Here is a 20,151-nt window from a genome sequence, read left to right on the forward strand (position 1 = left end):
ATGGAGTTGGGAGCATCCATCTTAACTCAGGACAATGGGCTATTGATCAAATCCCATTTGTGTGTTGCCCGGAGTTTACCTATGCTCTATTGCTGGGAAATGTCTCTGGAAGAAAGATGTGCAAGACTGGCGAGAACGGCTTATGCCAGGGGAACACTGGACTCCTGATCTCTTCTCCTGGAGCCCAATGAAATCACTCAGCCTTAGTAAAGCGAGAGCCGTAACTCCATGAAGCAGGAAGCTGCTGAGCAACAAAAGCTTTGTAGCTGCACAGACGACCACAGATGACATAGGGACATGGGAAGACATAACACTGTTAAATTAAAAGGCCACAAAGGGTGGGATAGAGCATGGTGGCACACACCTTTAATCTCAGCACTTTGGAGGCAGAAGCAGGTGGATCTCTGTGAGTTCATAGGGTGGCCAACCTGGTCTACATAGGGACTTCCAGGCCAGCCAGGGCAACATAGTAAGACCTTGTCAAAAAAAAATATTTTTTTTTAAACTAAGAAACTACTGGATATATCTATAGGGAGATAAGTTTGTTTGTTTGTTTTTTAAGGAACAAATGTGCATGTTGGGTTTCCTGTTTACTCTCCTAGGAGTGAACAGGAGCCTCTTCTAAAGGTAGCGTCAAAAAGAAGGGTCGCAGTAGTGGGTTTTCACTCAACTCCCTACAAGTTCCACATTAGAGTTGATTAATGTGGCTAAATATAAATAGCCCAGGCTGGTCTCAACCTCATTGTGTAGTCATGGGTGGTACTGAACTTCTGATCCTCCCGTCTCCACCTCTGCAGGGCTAGGATGAGAGGCATATGCCACCATGCCCAGTGATGCAGTGCTGGGAGCCAACCCAGAGCTTCATGGATGCTCGGCAAGGCCCTCGTTAGCTGAGCTACACAGCCCAAGGCCTTGCAAGAGTTTGGGTATCCATGTCCCCCAAGGCGGACTGTGGATTTAGGGTTATAAGGCACTGGGGAATCAGAGTTGTAGAAGAAAGAGCATAGTGGTAGAGTGTTTGCCTAGCATGCAACAAGTCCTGGGTCCAACGCCCCAGCGCTGTGTAAGCCATATCTGGCAGTGTACAACTCTTGGGGCGATGACAAATTCAAGATCAACTTCAGGTCCAAGTTCAAGGTCAGCATGGACTACTAAGACCTGGTATCAAAAAGGGAGGGAAGAGAAAGGTAGGATTGCTGAGGCGAGGCAACCTGGCTCTGAAGACTCATGAAGGGGCCACAAGCCAGAGACACAGCAAGACAAGGAAAACCCAATGCCCTTTATAGCAATTGAACAAGCTATGCTGGAGGAAGCATGTTGGCCTGTGTTAATAAAGGAAGCGGTCCTTGTTAGCGTTAACTGTCTATACACCCTATACACCCTGGGATCTTCTGAGAGCCTCAACTGAGTGATAGTCTTTATCAGCTTGGTCTATGGATATGCTTAATTGATGTAGGAGGGCCCAGTCCACTGTGGGCAGCACCATCCGGTGTACAGGTAGTACTGGCCTGTATAAGGACGACAGCTGAGCCTGTCCAGCAAGCGGCGTTCCTCCATGGTCTCTGCTTTAGGCTGCTGCGCTGAGCTCCTGCCCTGACTTCCCTCAATGATGGCCTGGAAGTAGAAGCCAAATAAACACCCTCTTCTCCAAGTTGCTTCTGGTCAGTGTGTTTTATCAAAGCAATGGAATGGACCTAGGACAGAAGGCATTTGATGACGCTCACCCCACTACACAGGTGGCAGGTGGCATTGTTTATGAGTCCCAGGAACCCCAAAATAGTGCAACAACACTCAAGACTTCTCTAGCCCACTTTATGTCCACACACAGGAATAAGGCAAGGAGGCCAAACAAGGGTTAATAAGGTCGATTTACTGTTGAGTGCCAGGCCCTGAGAGGACCCCTGAAAACATGGGACCTCGTGATGGGGGAGTTAGTGCTGTGACCACTTATCCTAGGCAGACATGAATGGGTTTGGCCTCAAAGTGCCCAGTCAGTCTCCAGAGGGGGCGGGGGGGAGGTGGGGGGGAAGGGCAGGGGGATTGCAGGGGGGTGGGAGGCACCACAACGCTACTCCCTTACCTAGAAGTAGTTTAAAGAGACACTTCCTCTAAACCCAAATGCTGGTCAGAAGATGGTTCATTCCAAAATTTTCAGATATGCAATTATTTTGCTGCCCACCCCACATGTCTGATAAAGATGGCAAGAGACTGTAACACCTTACACGGTCCAAATTATGTCAGATGGGATCTGCACTTTCTACTGTTATCACATAGCCCAGGCTACTTGATATGTACCCAAGGCTTGGCTCGAAACTCTCCTGTCTCCACCTCCCAAAGCCAGAGATTACAAGCATACACCACCACTCCAGACTGTACCGTGGTGTCTTATGCCCTATGGACTGACTGCTTCTTTAAGAAACCAGTGCTCTCAGCCGGCATACGCCTTTAATCCCAGCACTCAGGGAGGCAGAGGCAGGTGGATCTCTGGGAGTTCAAGGCCAGTGTGGTCTACAGAGCTAGTTCCAGGACAGCCAGGGCTTCACAGGGAAACCCTGTCTCAGGGGAGGAAAACAAACAAACAGTGCTCTCAAAGCTTATGAAACAGAGGGAGTTGTGAGGGCTGGGTGATATCTCAGTGGGGAAAGGGCTTGTAGCAAAAGAGAACTAGATTTTGAATCCCCAGCACCCACATAAATGTTGGGCAGATATGCACCCACACATAATTCTAGCCCTTGGGAGGTGAAAAGGGGGAATCCTCAGAACAAGCTGGCTGGCTAGAGCCAATCAGTGAGCTCTGGATTCAACTGAGAGCCCTGTCTCAGTATATAAGGCAAAGTATGACCGAGGAAGATCCCTGGTACCAGTCCATGGCCCCACATACACTCATGCCTGCATATACACATGTACCTACACACATGCAAACACACATACGGCTGTTGTGAGGCAAGGACTTGAGTTTAGATAGCCTGTAGTAATAAGACTACTCTTCTGTTTTAATCCCAGGCGTGGGGATATGAGGCTGCTTCGCAGAAGCTCTGATTTCCCTCATTGATCCAGCAGGGGCGTGGTTTTGCCAGCTGCAAAATGTTTCTGTAATTGTGTGACGTTTGGAATTATGGGAACTTTTCAGAGGGCATATAAATGCTAGCACCCCGAGAGACAGAATTGATAGTTGTTGGCTGTTCGAGGTGGGGGCGGGGGTGGGGGATGTTGGTTGTAGCTTGCTGGTAGTCAAGAAGAAACAAGAAGAAAGAAATTAGATTCAGGGATTTCCCCTCCCCCCTTCATTGTTCTTTCTCTCCTATCTGGTGATAGGGGGTGAAACGGGGAGGGGGGAGGATAAAGGGTGAGAAAAAGAAGAACCACAAAGTAGTAAGGACTGGCTACAAGAACCTCTGCCACCCACAGCTTGCTCGGAGCCCTTGAGAGTGACTTGTCTCCTGCAAGACAGGAAGAGCCTCCACTCACTGGCTGAGATGTACGAGCCTCACAGAACAGTGCCACACAACGGGCAAGCATGTCCCCACAGTGAGGGTTTCTGTAAGAGGCTCCATTCTGAGTAAAAGTTTAGTGCTTAAAAAAAAAAAAAAAAAAGTCATCACTCTGCAGTTTCAGAGATGCAGGTAAAGAATAGTCCCTTCCTACACTTCCATTTCTTCTCACACTGTAATACGGGAAACTGACCAGCATGAGAACGCGTGCACATCACCCAAAGGACTCATTCTCTCTGAATTACATGATGTTTTTCAAACTACACGCTGGCCCTGCATATTGGGACACACACAAGTGCAAAGCGGATAGCTGGAATTCAAAACACGTTTTCTGAAAAGAAGGCCATTCCTGCGTGAATCTATTTCCAGGGTAGAACCATCTTTACAATAGCGAGTTGAGCTCTCATACCTTGGGTGGCAGCTGGCTCTCTCCTTTCACATGGCCGTTAGGGATCAAACTCAGTTTGGCAAGCTTGGGGGTAAAGTGCTCTTACCTGCTGGGCCATCCTTCTAGCCAAATTTGACACCATTCCCCACTCAACCCCTGCTCTGTGTGTGTGTGTGTGTGTGTGTGTGTGTGTGTGTGTGTGTGTGTGTGTGTCTGTGTGTGTCTGTGTGTGTGTGTCTGTCCTCAGCTGGGGATTTACTAATTTTAAAATAACTACAGAAACCAAACAAAGATACCTTTCTCGTTCTTTTGGGAGGAAAACACTTCTGAGAAGATAGAGGAAGGGGCACAGGGATTTGGGGCAGTGTGATGAGACTCTCCACGACCTTAAGGGCCCAACTGGGACTAGTCCTATTTCTGCCCATGTTTCAGAATTCCTTTTCCTTTGGGGTAGCTGACTTCCGCCATCCTATCCGTATTAGTGATGAGGCTTTTAGTTAACACTGTGAAAGTTGATAAAGAGAGAGGAACACAGAAGCCGGGGCTGGAGAGGGATGGCTCAGTTGCAACCATGAGGACCTAGTTTGAGCCCAGGAACACGTTTAAAAAAAATAAAATAAAATAAAAATGTCAAGCTTTGTGGTGCACTTGTAATCTTAGTGCTGAGGCGGTAGAGACAGGTGGCTCCCTGGGGCTCCCTGACTGACGAGCCTAGTCTACTAGGTGAGTTCAAAGCTAGGGAGAGATGCTGTCTCAAAAGGCAAAGTGAACGGCTCCCAGAGAATGACTCCGGAGGCTGTCTTCTGACCGCCCCACACACTCACACACACTCAAGTACCTATGTGCGCCTGCATGCAGATGCACAAAGGATGGCTAGCTAAGGCTAGGGGCAGAAAGCTGTACATGGTGAGGAGCTGAAGAAAGGATCCAGGAGCCAGAGGCTGGAGTGCATGCACATCAGAGAAGGGAGGAGCAGGGTGACAGGATCCCATGAGCCCCGATGACACACCCCCTCACAGAGCCCCACCCCCAACTCAGCTTTAGTTATACTACTTGCAGAGGAAGGTGAGGCTTTGAAGGGGGCTAGGCAGGCTGATGCTGTCGGCACAGGACATCCACAGTCTCCAGAAGTGGCCATGCTGGGACGCGCGAGATGGCCCAGCAGGAGAAAGCACCTGCTGCCAAGCCTGGGCACCTGAGTTCAAACCAGGGACCCACAGGGTGGAAGAAGAGAACTGAGTTCTGCACGTCGTCCTCAGACCCCAACACACGTGCTGTGTGTGCCACACATAAAATCACCAGATGGAATTAAAAATCAGAAATGGCTGTTTGGGTACTATTCTCAGGTGTCATAAGCAACACCTGCTGGAACTCAACATTCTGCAGTTGAACCTCACACATTTTCACACACATGTGCACATGTGCATGCACACACATACAGAAGTACACACACACACACACACACACACACACATACACACCATTTACTTCCTTCCTACTTGCACCCAGCCACCTCAGTGCCACAAACCCCAAAACTTATAATTATGATTTAGCACCCAGAGAGCTCCTGCAATGCTACAGATCTCAATTCAAACTGCAGAGGGGGGATGCAGGCATTCATTGATTGGATCAGGCAAAGCCTACAGTACAGGCAAAAAAAAAACTTGGCTCCTTTCTTCCGTAACGTTCTTTCCCCAAGATCATAAATTGCCGAGCGCCGGCTTTCCATTTTCGAAAAGTGAGCGTCGCAAGAGCCAGCCCACATAAATCACTTCGGGAGTACTTATTCACCGCGGACACATCAAAACGTGACCCACTCAGCTGGTGTGAGGCTCCTGACTGCTGCCATGATCTGATGGGGCTAGGCCAGCAAGGGATAAGGAGAAAGAGTTGTGACGTGGGGGGCCATACGGAGAGGGTTAGGGTAGGGACACCAAACAGAAGAGCAAATGTCGCCTACCACATCGCTATCATTTCTTCAAGACTTCACCTCTGGTTCACAGCTGTGCTCGTGCCCATAGGAAGGATGCAGAGGAAGAGGAAAAAGTGGAGAAGGGGACACCATACAGAACGGTGGGCAACTCAAAAGCCCCTTCCAGTCACCAGCCTCCAGGGCACTTAATCCTCTGTGGACTGCAGCCAGGGATCAAGGACTGTTCTCCTTGATGCTGACTTTTCAGAAGGCGAGAGCTCACAATGGACAGACTCCAAGGTGACTGTGCTCCCAGCACCCCGATGGGTGCTTACATCACAAAGCCACACTGTCGCAGGGGTGGGAGGCACAGAGAAGTGACATGGGAAACACTCCCAAAAGTTGCCTTTGACCTAGCACCAAACTCCATTAAGTCCCCTAGTCATGTGCCACGAGGCGGGATGGGATTTAGAACCCACCATAATACCCCATGCTTCTTGAAAAAGCAACGCCTGGCCGAGAGGGCACCCACACATCACCGCTACACAGAAGGGAAGCAAGAAGTGAGAGCAGGAAGGAAGGGGGCCTTGAGGGTGGGGCATAAATGGAGAGGCATTTCCTAAAGCCATGGGAGAAACACAGCCATGTCCTATAGGTGAGAGACCGGGGCACCAGATGCCACTCAAAAAGCCCCTGCAGGGCCAGTGATGCTCCTTGGGCCTGAGTGTGTGAGGCAGGCCCTGGGGTCAACCCCAAGCATGCTATGGTGGTGCCCACTTGTCATCTTCCCACACGTGGGAGGTGGAAACAGAAGACACCCAAATTCAGGGCTAGCCTTGGCTACATGGCACTGTCTTAACTGATCTCCTAATGCTAAAATGTCAGCTACTATTGAGAACCAAATACTTGTTCTTTAAAAGGAATGCAACGCTGTCCTTTATTATTTATTATTCATAGATGATTTGGGGGGAAAAATCTTGTTTTCAGTACTTGGCCTCGAACCCAGGGCCTTATCCACACTTTGCAAATGCTCTACCCCAGCAAGCTATCTCCCAGCTTACTATTTTTTACTCTCTATTTTGAGACAGGCTATCACTAAGTTCTTAGGTTGGCTACCCATTCTGTAGCCCAGGCTGGCCCAATTCTCCTGCCTCACTCTCCTGAGTAGCTGGGATTATGGGCCTACTCCATCACACTGGCTACTGGGGACATTTCTAAGGTTAACTATATGGGCTTTGAGGTGAATGAAGCTCGGAGGCAGAGTGTTTACCTAGCACGTACGAGGCCCTAAAGACTATAGGACATCCCCCTACTTACTGAACTGAATGGGCAAACTGAGCGTCTGATTTTAAGTATGACCCATGCCGGAGAGAGAGAGAGCAGGCTGGGGCAGGAGCGGGTGGCAGAGCAGAGACGTGAAATCCTAAAGAGTGCCTTGTGACCTTCAGCACTCTGTGAGGGGACTGTTGAGAAAGGAGACAAGGGAGATCGGGTGCCAAGTGGCCTTTCCACTCTTCTCACAGGAAAGGACCAAATAAACTGTCTCACCAAAAATTGCTGGCCTTTGGACAATGGTGTCCTATACACTGTCAGGCTGGAGAGATGGCCCAGTACTGGCTGCTCTTCCAAAGGCCCCTAGGTCAGCTCCCTGCACCCACAGGGCGGCTTACACTACCGGTAACTCCAACGCCAAGAGCCACACTCTGGCCTCTGTGGACACCTGATTGCTTGTGCATGACCCTGCCTCCCGCCCCACCCCACCCCCACACACCATCAACTAAAAAAAAATAAGTAAACTGTAAGGCCAACACAGTCCAAACTATATGCAAGTCCATTTTTGTTTACCGGATTCTATCCCCTAATTTTGTTTGGAATACAGGGGAGCTTAAGACACCCGGATAAGCTTGGATGCTCAGCTTGGCGAGCCAGCCAAGTGCAAGAGCATAAGCCCTTCAGGTGACACTGGGTCATCATCTCCACAGGGAGCCATGGCCGCCCAGAGAGAGGCAGGTGAGGGGGTCCCTGTGGTGACTGGGCCCTGCCGGTGAGATAGTTGGAAAATCTTGGCAGCCACCTGGATTTTATATTGACTCTGTCACCTTCACTTTTTCTCACCTGGAGATGAAATGGTTTATAATGCATTATTGTTGAACTGGCTTAAAAAAAAAAAGGCTGAGGGGGCTTTTAAAGTTTGACTTGGTCTTATCTATAAAGAACACTCTAGTTTGCTTTCTGTAATCTCAAAAGATCCTGGTTAACTCCTTTGGTCTAGACATTGAGTGTCCCTTTCAATTCTTCTCTAATTAAAAAAAAAATTTTTTTTTTACTCTGTGTGTGTGTGTTTTGTCTGCGTGTATGTCTGTGGATCATGTGCATACCTGGTACCCATGGCGGTCAGAAGAGGTCACTGGATTCCCTGGAACTGCAGCCACAGATGGTTGAGAGTCACCACGTGGGTGCTGGGAATTGAAGCAGGGTGCTCTGTAGGAGCAGCCAGTGCTCTTCCCCACTGAACCAGTCCTCAACTGCTCTCCACTTTATTGAGGCAGGGTCTCTGGCCGAACCCAGAGCCAACTGACTGCAGCTAGTTCAGCTAGCCAGCTGGCCTCAGGATTTCCCAATCTCTGCCTGCTGCGTGCTGGGAATTCAGGCAGCCACACCCTGATCCTCACACACGCCAGGCACAGGCTGTATCTGCTGAGTCATCTTCCCAGTGCCTGCTCTGATCTGCGTCTCCAGCTCACACTCTCCGGCAGCTGCGTGGACTCTCCTCCTCACTTGGCTGTACCAGCTGATGTGAGAAAAACCACCTCCTGTGTCTGAAACTTGAACAGCCATCTTATTTGCTTTTGGGGTACTGACACTTGTGGGATGAAGATCAAGGGGCTGATGTTTCCAGGGAGCCTGGCTGTCTGCTTCTCAGTTTGAGTACAGTTTTTTTGGAGCAATCTCCATTGTGATTTGTGTAGGCATGGAAAATACCAAGGTCAGGGCGCCCCCAGGGAGAATGCCAGCTTGTGTTTTCATGGTCTTAAGAGTTCACCATGACATTTATAATTGTTCTTGTATGTTATTTTGTATATTGGGCTATCAGTCTGTATTTCTGACTCTTTTGTTACATATGGAGTTCTTGGGGTGTTTTGTTTTGTTTTTAAGATAAGGTCTCCTTCTGGAGCCTAGGCTGGCTTTAAGACGATCCTCCTCCTTTGACGTGGCTCAGCTTAGCACTGTGATGACTGTCATGTCCACTGAAACCTTTCTGCACATGTAAGCTCATAAAGACTTTTAAACAATTTTAAACTTTAGTCATCTTTCTCCTCACTCTGTCTCATAAAGAAATGGGTATTTACGGTCCTTACCTTACCCAAGCCTAAATGAATTGCAGGGATCAGAAGGACGGCTATTGAACCTGAGAAGTCACTTAAAATTTTAAATACATTTTAATTAAAAACACTTTAAAATTTTGAAATAGGGTCTTACTGGCTGGCCTGGAACTCACTATGTAGACCAGGCTAGCCTCAAACATACAGAGATCTACCTGCCTCTGCCTCCCAAGTGCTGGGATTAAAGATGTGCACCACCACACCCAACCCAAAAGCTATTTATTTATCTATGTGTATAAATGTGGGCCCAGGCACACAGTGTTGCCATGCAGGGGCCAGAGGACAATTTTCTGGAATCGGTTCTCTCCTTCCACCATGTAAGACCTGGGCCTGGACTCTGAACATCTGGCTTGAGAGCGAGCCCTGTTACCCACTAACCCATTTTGCTGGTCCCAAACAGGCCAGTTTAAAACCCAGGAGCACAGTTTACACCAAAGCAGGAATGAAGACAGAGGATCCTAACTCTTCTTTGTCATAAATATAATTTGGGCTTATCGTTTCATAGACATGATAGATCTATACTTCCTCACCATATAAACTTCCATACACTTAACTCCCTAAAATCTATTAAAATGAAATATTGAGCACATTGAATGTGCTTCACAGAACATGAAAATGTTCTGAACACACCATTAAGGGATATCTGATCTTCTCAAGGAAGGTACTCTAGTGGGACAATAAACACCTAAAATAAAGACTTCAAAGTACAGTTAGTGTTTACATAAAACAGCATTCATTAAGGCATATGATAAAAGTTAGTTAAGTAACAAAATTTTTTATTTGCTACATAAATTTTCATAAGCATTTTCTTCTAAAACAGATCCTAAAAAGAAATTAAATTTTACATTTTCCCTTAGTGTTCAAGGGCAATAGAAAACAAGACATAAAAATTCTTTATGTTAATCAAGATGTATGATTTTAAATACATTTGGAAAACTAACACAAAGAATCTATAGAATTGCTTTGTAACATTTTCTTGATTGAATCTCTTGGAGATTGCCAAGAGAAAGTTTTCTGAGATATACGTAACTCAATATATAATTATAGAAATAAAGTCAAAATGCCTGAAAATGCTGTTCATTAAAAATCCTTTTGTGAGCCAGATGTGGTGGTGCACATCTTTAATCCCAGCACCTGGGAAGCAACGGCAGGTGGCTCTACACAGTTTGATGCCAGCCTGGTCTACACAGTAGGTTCTCGGACAGCCGGGGCTGCACAGAGAAACCTTCCCTAAAATAACAACATAACGTTTATGACCATGTGTGGTGGCATGTGTCTTTAATTCCAGCACTTAGGAGACAGAAAAATCTCTGTGAGCTTGATGCCAGCCTGGTCTACACAGTGCCATCCCATCCAGGGCTACACAGTGAGACCTCTTTCTTTCCTCCTCCTCCTCCTCCTTTTTCTTTTTCTTTTATCCTTTTACTAGATTACTGGTATGATGTTTCAGTTTCCAAGAATACTTTTATATTTCTAATTATAAACATTTAGAGCTTTACTCAATCTGTGTGTGTTTGTGTGTGTGTTTGTGCATGTGTATGTGTGCATGTACATGTGTGTGTGTGTGTGTGCATGTGAACACAAGTATCTTCAGAGGCCAGAAAGAGCATCAGATCTCCCGGAGCTGGAGTTACAGGCGACTGTGAGCTGCCTGATGTGGGTGCCAGGGATAGAAGCCAGGGCCTCTGCAAGAGCAGCAAGTACTCCTAGCCACCGAGTTTTCTCCAACCCCAACCTAAGATTTTATCATAAAAGCTACAATACATAGCAAATCATGAATGGATATGTTTGTCAAAGATCTTTATATTCCGTTCATGTGATATTTCCTCTTTGCGATGAAATAACAGATGACCGGCAGCGTGAGGAAGCTGGGCCAGCTTTGGTATGACTCTGTGTGTAACAGAAAAGGCCCACGTCATTGGCGCTTACCAAGGAGAGGGCACCGATTCTCTGCAGTGAAAGGGTAATTAAAATTAAAAAAAAAAATTATGTTCATCAAATTCTCAGAGAAACTTCTACAATGCCTTTTGCCTGGAAAACTTAAAATGTATATTTAAACGATTAAACCTTAAAAGCCTGGCCTGGTAGACAGAGGCAGTTTGCATGACTTCTGATCTTTGCTCCATTAGAAATACACTTATATTTCATCAGGGTTGAGATGGCCTGCTTCTGAGATTGGATGACGAAGTTGTTAATCAACATTAATTAATTGCCAATAGATAATATACATCTTATTATAAAATGTCATATTTTAATATCTAATTATATATAATGAAATTATTAATGTAAAACAAGTATTGTTAACAAAAAGACAGTATTAAATTTACAATGCTTTCTTTGAACTCAAGACTTTTACTTTTAGTGTGTGTGTGGTCTGTGTGGCATACATCTGTGTGCGGTGGACAGTCAGTTTGTGGCAGACAGTCTGTGTGTGGTGGACAGTCTGTGTGTGGCCTACATTATGAGTGTGGTAGACAGTCTGTGTGTAGTGGACAGTCTGTGTGTGGCCTACATTATGAGTGTGGCAGATAGTCTGTGTGGCCTGCAGTCTGTGTGTAGTGGACAGTCTGTGTGTGGCGGACAGTCTGTGTGTGACTACAGTCTGTGTGGCAGACAGTCTGTGTGTGGCGGACAGTCTGTGTGTGACTACAGTCTGTGTGGCAGACAGTCTGTGTGTGGCGGACAGTCTGTGTGTGACTACAGTCTGTGTGGCAGACAGTCTGTGTGTGGCGGACAGTCTGTGTGTGACTACAGTCTGTGTGGCAGACAGTCTGTGTGTGGCAGACAGTCTGTGTGTGGTGGACAGTCTGTATGTGTGTGTGCCGTACTGGCTCTAAGTGGCATGTGGAAGATGTCAGGTGTCTTCATCACTCTCCACCTTATTCCTTTAAGGCAGGGTCTCTCCCTGAAACTACAGCTTGTGTGTTTTGTTTTGTTTTGTTTTGTTTTGTTTCCCAGCTTGGCTGGCAGCCAGCACACTCCAGCTAGTCTCTGGTCTCCACTCACCCCAGCACAGGGGCTGACAGTGTGCTTGCTTATGAGAGTGCTGGGATTCAAACTCAGGTCCTTGTGGTTTTGTAGCAAGTGTTCCTAACCACTGAGGTGTCTCTCCACACCCAGACTCACGTGTTAAACTATTTACTTCTTATTTTGTGTGTATGTTAGTGTGTGCATGTGCTGAGGTCAGAGAGAAACTTCCATGGGTCAGCTTTTGCATTCTAACCCAGGTTCTGAGATTCACTCAGGTCGCCAGGTTTATGCAGCAAGCACTTTTACTGTGAGCCACCTCACCAGCCTTGAGCTCAATTTGTAACATTGCTAATACCTAGGCTAAAAAGTATCCTTATGATATATATAATGCTACCTTCCCACCTGTCATGGATATTGTATAACTGCTATATAAGCAAGTCCCAGAGAAGCAGCACCATGGGACTGTGTTGGGAAATCGGTTCCTTTTTTAAATGATTTTCAGATCTGTTGACAAACCAGATAATTCTGTGCATCACAAAAGCCTCATGCTACCAAAATGGACTTAGACTAAAAGATATAGAGACAGAAGCACTAAGGTTTTCACCTCCCATATGGTGTGCTTTTCACTGATAGCCAAAGCTTACGATAAATGAGGGCCACGCTTTGTCTGGAGCCTAGACGTGGAGAAACCATTAGCCATTCAGCCGGCAGGAGACTATGAGCCACACCCTGCTGAGGCGGGAAGTAAGAGCTTAATAATTGTTATGTAAACTGTGGAGTCAGAACGGTTAAATTCCAAAGGCCGCGTTTTATTTGATCTTTCTGTTCTATCCAAAACATACGTTCCAAAATGTAAAATCAGATAATTTAACTAACTGCCCTGGCAGGGACGGCGTCCTGGCAGCAACGGTGTCCTTCGCTATGGCCATCAGACTATCTGGACAGTGGACCCCAAGGAACTGGAATTTTTCCCAATAGTGTGAGGGAAGGGAGAGGCTGAAGCCTGGTGTCCACCAGAGGAATAATTTGCCATGCGCAGGAGACTTCACACAGTTCTGCCAACACACAGTAGGAGCTCTAAGCTCTGCCAACACACAGTAGAGGCTCTAGGCAGTACCAACTAGAGTTGAGACAATAAAGGAGTTTATCAGCCAGGGCACAAGCCTATAATCCCAGCACTCAGTGGACAGAGGCAGGAGGATCTCTGTGAGTTGGAGTCCAGCCTGGTCTACAAAGAGTGTTCCAGGACAGCCAGGGCTGTTACACAGAGAAACCTTGTCGAAAGAAAGAAAGAAAGAAAAAAAGAAAAAAAGCAAGCAAACAAACAAACTGGTTCCTTAAGTTGCCCAGATGGAGTCACTTCCTGGGTCCATCTGTGTCCTGTCTGGGGGCACAGCTGTCTCCTCACATCTACCCAAGGAAAGCTAAGCAACAACAGAGCGAAAGCAAATGAGCCTCTCTCATCGGTCGCCTGTCCTAAAACACGCTGTTCCTAGAAAAAGTAGGCATAATAAAACCTCTTAAGAACTAAATTTGAATTTCAAATAGTGTTACCAAGTCGTAAACTTGCTCTACTAATAAAGCCAGGACCTTAATTCATTTCATTTTGAGAGGACGCGTCATTCTCACATTCAGTTCTTGCCCCAGAAGATCACCAGATTCCACATCAGAGCCCGCCACCCTTCCTTCTAGAATGTGGATTCAGCACATGCTGTTCTTCGAGCTCTGGTTCTGCTGGGAAATAAGCAAAGTAAACTTGAAACTATATGCGTGGGCAGGCACAATGGCTCAGGGGATAAGGGTGCTTGCCAGAAAGCCTAATGACCTGAGTTCAAATCCCCGGTCCCACATGGTGGTAGGAAGGACCTGACTACCACAAACTGTCCTCTCTGATCTTCACACATGCATCCCATCCCCCCCCCCAACACACACTAAACAAATAGATGTAAAAAGAAAATGCATGTGTTTTCTCCATGTCTAAGTTGTTTTATGGTGAGCCGGAAACCAGCGGAGGAGACGGGGCGCGCTTCCATATTCTAACTACGACTCTTAAAGACAGAACAGATGACCAAAGCAATGAAGAAGAAAATGCTTTCCTTAACACACAGTAACTGCAATTCTTAAACACAGTTGTGGGGCCTGTGATGTGTGTTCCTGTGTGCACATACATGTGGACACCAGAGACTGACGGGGGGTGTTTCCCTGACGCTTCCCACCTTATTTTTTTGAGCCAGTCTTTCGCTGGCCCTTGGGCACACCAATGCTAGACACACTGTCCAGAGAGCCCCAGGGGTGGCTCCTGCCACTTCCTCCCCAGCACCAGGATTGCAGACATGCACCACCACGCCCAGCTTCTACATGGGTGCTGGGGACCCAAGCTCAGGTCCTCACACCTGAGGGACAATCACTTTACCAGCTGACCATCTCCTCAACCCCTTAAATTAGTTCTTCAATGGGGACCACACCGGGGAGCAACTACATTCTCTATATCAAACGCAGGCATGGACCCAAAGGAGTGTCCAACCTTGAGAAGCTCCCCGCATTCTTCTTGGAGTTGGCTTCTCCCTGTTGTACAGGTAGAGGCAGCGCCACATTTCTCTGACAGAACTATTGAGTAGATTTTACTAGATGCTTCAACTATTAAGGGACAGAGAGTCAAAGCAAGATGTTTAAAAACAAAAACCTATCTAACCACTGGCCATTTGGATTTTGAGAATCATCTGCCAGGGCTGTCGCTGGGGGAAGTGACAGAGTCTTTACACAAGAACTTTAATTCTCTCATCTCTAAAGACCATTAGGACACCAGCCCACCCTGTAAGTCTGGCTTGCCTTGAGGAAGCACTGGACCACGTCCTCCATTGCTCTCACAAAAGCACGAAGGCAGCCGCAACAATGAAAAACCGATAGCTTGTTCCAGGGTCAGCAGCCAGAGGGTTCTTTTTTAGATTTTCTTAAAAAGATGAACTTGGGGACTGGAGAGATGGCTCAGAGGTTAAGGAGCACTGACTGTTCTTCCAGAGGTCCTGAGTTCAATTCCCAGCAACCACATGGCGGCTCACAGCCATCTATAATGAGATCTGATGCTCTCTTAGGCAGGCAGAACACTGTACTGTATATATAATAAATAAATAAATCTTTTTTAAAAGGTGAACTTGGGAATTAGTATTTTTTGTTTGTGGGTTTTTTGTTTTGTTTTGTTTTTTTAATTGTGGGGCAGAAATACTGAAAAGACGGCTCAGCAAAAGTACTTGCTGATCCCGCCAGGGCCCAGAGTTTGGCTCCCGGCACCCATGTCAAAGGACTCACAACCACCTGTAGCTCTGGCTCCAGGGGATCTGGTATCCTTTTCTGGCCTCCTCAGGCACACACATGTGTGCAAGCATACTCACACGAACATACACCCCTTAATCTTTTTTTTTTTTTAATGCTATTCATTCCCTGTGGAGGTAGGAGTACAACTTGCAAGAGTTGGTTCTCTCCTTTCATCTTGTGGGTCCTGGGATGACCTCAGGTCACCAGGCTTGGAGGCAGACACCATCTCACCAGCCCCCGGGAGCACGAACAACATATATATCTTCTGCCAATGCTACTGATAAGTCATGTATAGCAGCCTACGACCTTAAATTAAACCACCAGGCTAGCCTCCATCTTTAGGAAGCAAAGACACAGCTACCTGGGAAAGGAGGAAGAAACACTACAAGGGATCCACACAACGGAAATGGATACCCTAGACCTCCCTAACATTTTTATTAATCCCTAGTCTCTGTGAACCTTAACCTGAGAGCGAGGCTGAGAATGAGAATATAAAAACAAATGATCACGGGACCAGCAAGGTGGCTCAGTGGTTGCTGCCAACCCTGACACCCCAAAGTCAATCCCTGAGATACACATGGTAGAAGGAAATAAGTCCCCCAATCTGTACATGTGCACTGCGGCGTTCACACACTCGCCTGCTCATGTTCCCCTCGCTCTCCTACACGATAAACAAATGTGATTTTTTTACACTTGATAATATAATTTAAAATGATTACAAAGGTCTAATAACTCTACTCTTAAGTTCCCCTCGGGAGTAAAAGCTTCATGCACACTCACTATGGTGTGACGCAGCCCCAAGTACAAAGTTCCTCTTTGCGTGAATGAAGGTTATTGTATTGTATGTATGTATATATGTATTTTCAAAATGTATATTCTGTATAAGATTGTGAGCATGTGGAGGTCAGGGGACAATTTTGTGGCATTAATCCTCGCCTTACACCTTTACTAACACGGGTTCCGTACGTACCCGTGTAACTCAGGTTGTCAGTCAGGTGTGGGAAAGTGATTTTATCCACCCAGAGCATCTTGATGGCTCTGTGGGGTTTTTTTTTTTAAAGCTAGTTAATTAATTAACATACTCTTTGTCTCTTTGAGACAAGGTCTCATGTAGCCCAGGCTGGCCTGGAACTTGCTATGTAGCCAAGGCTGACCCTGAGCTTTTACTCTTCTCGCTTCTGCCTCCTAAATAGTAGGACTTCAGGTGCACATCACCGTGGCCAGCCTGTTGTGCTTTTAAAAGATGCTTCTGCAGTTACTCACCCATCCTCAAACACCAACCCGCCCAGTCTCCTGAAGGAGACGCAGGGCTCCCAACACAGACACAACTTTGGTTGCAGCTCCCACAGCAACTGCATGTTTGTCTGGGCCTGAAACTCCTTGCAGAGTCACCGGCCAAAGCCCACGTTCTTGCTCACTCCAAACTCTGCTCCGGCCTCTGGAAGACGTGCCTGAGATATTCATTAGCAGACGGCTCCTGCCTTTGTAAGAGCTACGCCACCAAATCACCGCCAAAGGGTATATTAGAAGGTGACACTCGGAGAGGGACATCAATTGTTCACCAAGGCTAGTTTGTGGCAAAAGCTGCCCGGGACTTTTGCCCTTTCCAAATGTATACTGTGAGTCCTTCCACAATTTCCAGGCTAAAATTATCTTGATGGCAATTAAGAACTGTGCCTAACAAATGGTTAAAACTGGCCTTAGCCTGGCTCAAGATATCCCAAAAGGATGCACATATCAAATTACAAATGTGTATTATATGTCATGACATACATACGTCATGTATATGCCATATGTGTGTCACAGGTGTATATGTATGTCATATATGTGTCATTCTTGACACAAAAATAAATTTGGCAAGAGGACCAAAACTCCTTCCAGTGGCCACTTAGAGGCAGAATTAGGGAAGCAGAGCTGTGGCAGGCAGGCAGATAGTAGAGTCCTGGCAACCTGCTGGGGTCTGGCAGGTGGTCAGCATCTGCAGGGGTCAGCACCTGGACCTGCTGCACACAACACGAATGAGGCCATCTCACGCCTGTCCTGACAGAGGCATGCAGGAGTCAAGCGTGTGAGGCAGGAGCCTGAACAGCGTGACCATATGGAGAAGCCGTAATTCAGGGGAGCGACAAGATGCCAATAGGCACGTCGAGACGCTTTTAGGGTCTGTTCGAATTTCTCCCACTTGAAGTTAAAATGAGGTTCGTCTCAATCAAAATTGGAGGCTCCTCACTGGAAGAATGGCACTTGGCTCTGGGCAGCTGCCAGACGGAAGGACAAGGGAGTGTGTTCCAGGCAGGCAAGAAGCTGATTTTGTCTCTCCAGGGAATTCTTGCTTTTGATAACGAGCCTCCTCTTAAAGCAGTGAGCCAGTTACAAATGTGCTCACTCGCTTTCTGAACAAGTGCTAACAGAAGCAGTGGGTGTGCTGGGAAAGGAGACCGCTTACCTCTGGCTCTGGCTGTGAGCTGTGCTCCTCCTCGGCGGAGTTCGGCAGAATGGCCCATGTTATGTTGGCACTGGCCGAAGGCAAAGAACCAAGGGTCCCGTTTTTCAGTTGGTCTGTGGAGTGTGACATAGGCCCATGCCATCCCAAGATGGTTTCTGAAATAAAGAGCTAGAATGATGCCAGGTAGTCTCCAAGCCAAACACCGAGAGCCTGTGAAATACCTGTACCTAGTCACATGAGGAGATCCAGGGGCCATGGGCCCTGTGTCGCACACAGGGTGGGGTCTGTTTTGAAGGAGGCACCTGACCGTGCATATAAGAGGCATTTTCCTACAGTATCAGGACCAGCTGCATCGCAGACTGGAAAGAAAAAGTTGCTAGTGGGGGACAGAGATTGGCATCAAAGTATCTTTCTCAGTCACTCTTTACTTCCACTTTTTGTACTTTTGAGTCATGGTCTCTCACGGAACCTGGGCCTTACCAAACTCAGCTGGGCTGGCGCAATGAATAGCCAGAATCCACCTGTGTTCACCTCCCCAGAGGGGCACCCAGTTCCTTGTGTGGGTGTCAGGCTGAGACCCAAGTCCTCATGCTGTGTGACAAGCATCTTAGCCAGAGTCACCCCCAACTCCCAACAATGTATTTACCAACATCAGCTAAGGATGTGTTTGGTTTTTTTTAACTTTCAAAAACACTGTATAACATTTACATTAAAGACTTAAGTCATATTATCAGATATACACTATTAAAAATGTGGCCTTTGTTTAATAATCACATTTTAGGAAAGATGTTCACAGTGTGGGCACAAAAAGCTACTTCTGCCGCCAGATGTGGCCAGCTGCAGTGGATATTAAGAGGGCCCATTATGGAGAGCCAATATGCCTGGTCCATTCGAGGCAGAAATAATTCTTAAAAATAGCAGCCTACTAAGCTGAGGGCATTTTCCTGATCTTCCTTCAACCCCCTGTGTGTGTGTGTGTGTGTGTGTGTGTGTGTGTGTGTGTGTGTGTGTGTGTGTGTGTGTGTGGAGGGGGGCGGGGACTTTCTCCTCCAATATGTGTTTTTACAGTATTACCATGGAATTTCTTTCTGAGCTTATTAATGGACATGGGAGGAATTATGGGTAGATTTCTTTACCCCATAGCAATCCAGCAAGGTGAATGGATGGGTCACAGCTTACGTCCAGCCTGGAGAGTCAGTTCCCCACCTTTGAGCAGGGATAAATGACAGAAGGAAGACAGGCTGGACGGGAGCTCACTCAGTCCTTCAGGTCTCAGGTGTCCAGTCCTCAAAGCCATCCTCTCTGTCAGCTTACTTTCTGAGCTTGTTCAGAGGGGGGAGGGAGAGGAGTGGGGGAAGACAAAATTACAGCAAAAATGGGTCTGTCTGTCTGTGTCTGTCCATGTCTGTCTGTCTCTCTGTATCTGTCTCTGTCTGTGTGTGTGTGTGTATGTGTCTGTCTGTCTATCTGTCTGTCTCATACAGCAGACTGCATAACTCTGCTGCTGAAGCCGCAACCAAAGAAAGATGTGAAGCTCTTGGTTGTCCCTCACGCCGTGACTGTGACTAGGCAGAGCGGATACTTGGCTCTTCTACATGATGACCGAGAAATGAACATTAAAAGACATTCAGGAATGCAAATTGCACCAGAGACATTTTCATAGCCTCTCAACACACAACATTCAACCCAGCCAGAGTGAATCGGGAACTGCTGTACCAGTTGCCAGGGCCTGGGAAGTGAGTGGGAGGCGTGAGGATTACTGCCTTAAAAAGAATGAGTAGCCGGGCGTGGTGGCGCACGCCTTTAATCCCAGCAGTCGGGAGGCAGAGGCAGGCTGACTGCTGTGAGTTCGAGGCCAGCCTGGTCTACAAAGTGAGTCTAGGACAGCCAAGGCTACACAGAGAAACCCTGTCTCGAAAAACAAAAACAAAAACAAAAACAAAAAAATTAAAAAGAGTGAGTGAGGCTGGAGAGATGGCTCATCAGTTAAGAGCACTGGTTGCTCTTATAAAGGACCTGGGTTCGATTCCCAGCACCTACATGGTGACTCACAACCATCTCTAACTCCAGTTCCAGAGGCTACAACATCCTCTTCTGACATCCATGAACACCATGCATGCGTGTGATCCACACACAATCACACAGGCAAAACATTCATGCAATATAAACCTTTTTTTTTTTTTTTAACATGAACGATCCCAAGGGCTGGGATCACAGGTGGGTGCCACTGTGCCCAGCTCCACACACAG

General features: G+C 47.0%; 1 protein-coding gene across 2 annotated transcripts in view; it reads right to left on the minus strand.

The window, feature by feature from the left end:
- OSBPL10 (oxysterol binding protein like 10) overlaps window positions 1-20,151 on the minus strand; it is a 242,041-nt gene that overhangs the window by 37,924 nt on the left and 183,966 nt on the right. For both annotated transcript variants that reach the window (XM_084754538.1, XM_084754537.1), the window contains one exon: window positions 17,903-18,057. In XM_084754538.1, coding sequence (XP_084610664.1) covers window positions 17,903-18,057 — 155 coding nt within the window. The remainder of the gene's footprint in view (window positions 1-17,902; window positions 18,058-20,151) is intronic.

Source organism: Acomys minous, assembly GCF_964271855.1.
Source record: "Acomys minous genome assembly, chromosome: 13".
In the NCBI taxonomy this organism is placed as follows: domain Eukaryota; kingdom Metazoa; phylum Chordata; class Mammalia; order Rodentia; family Muridae; genus Acomys; species Acomys minous.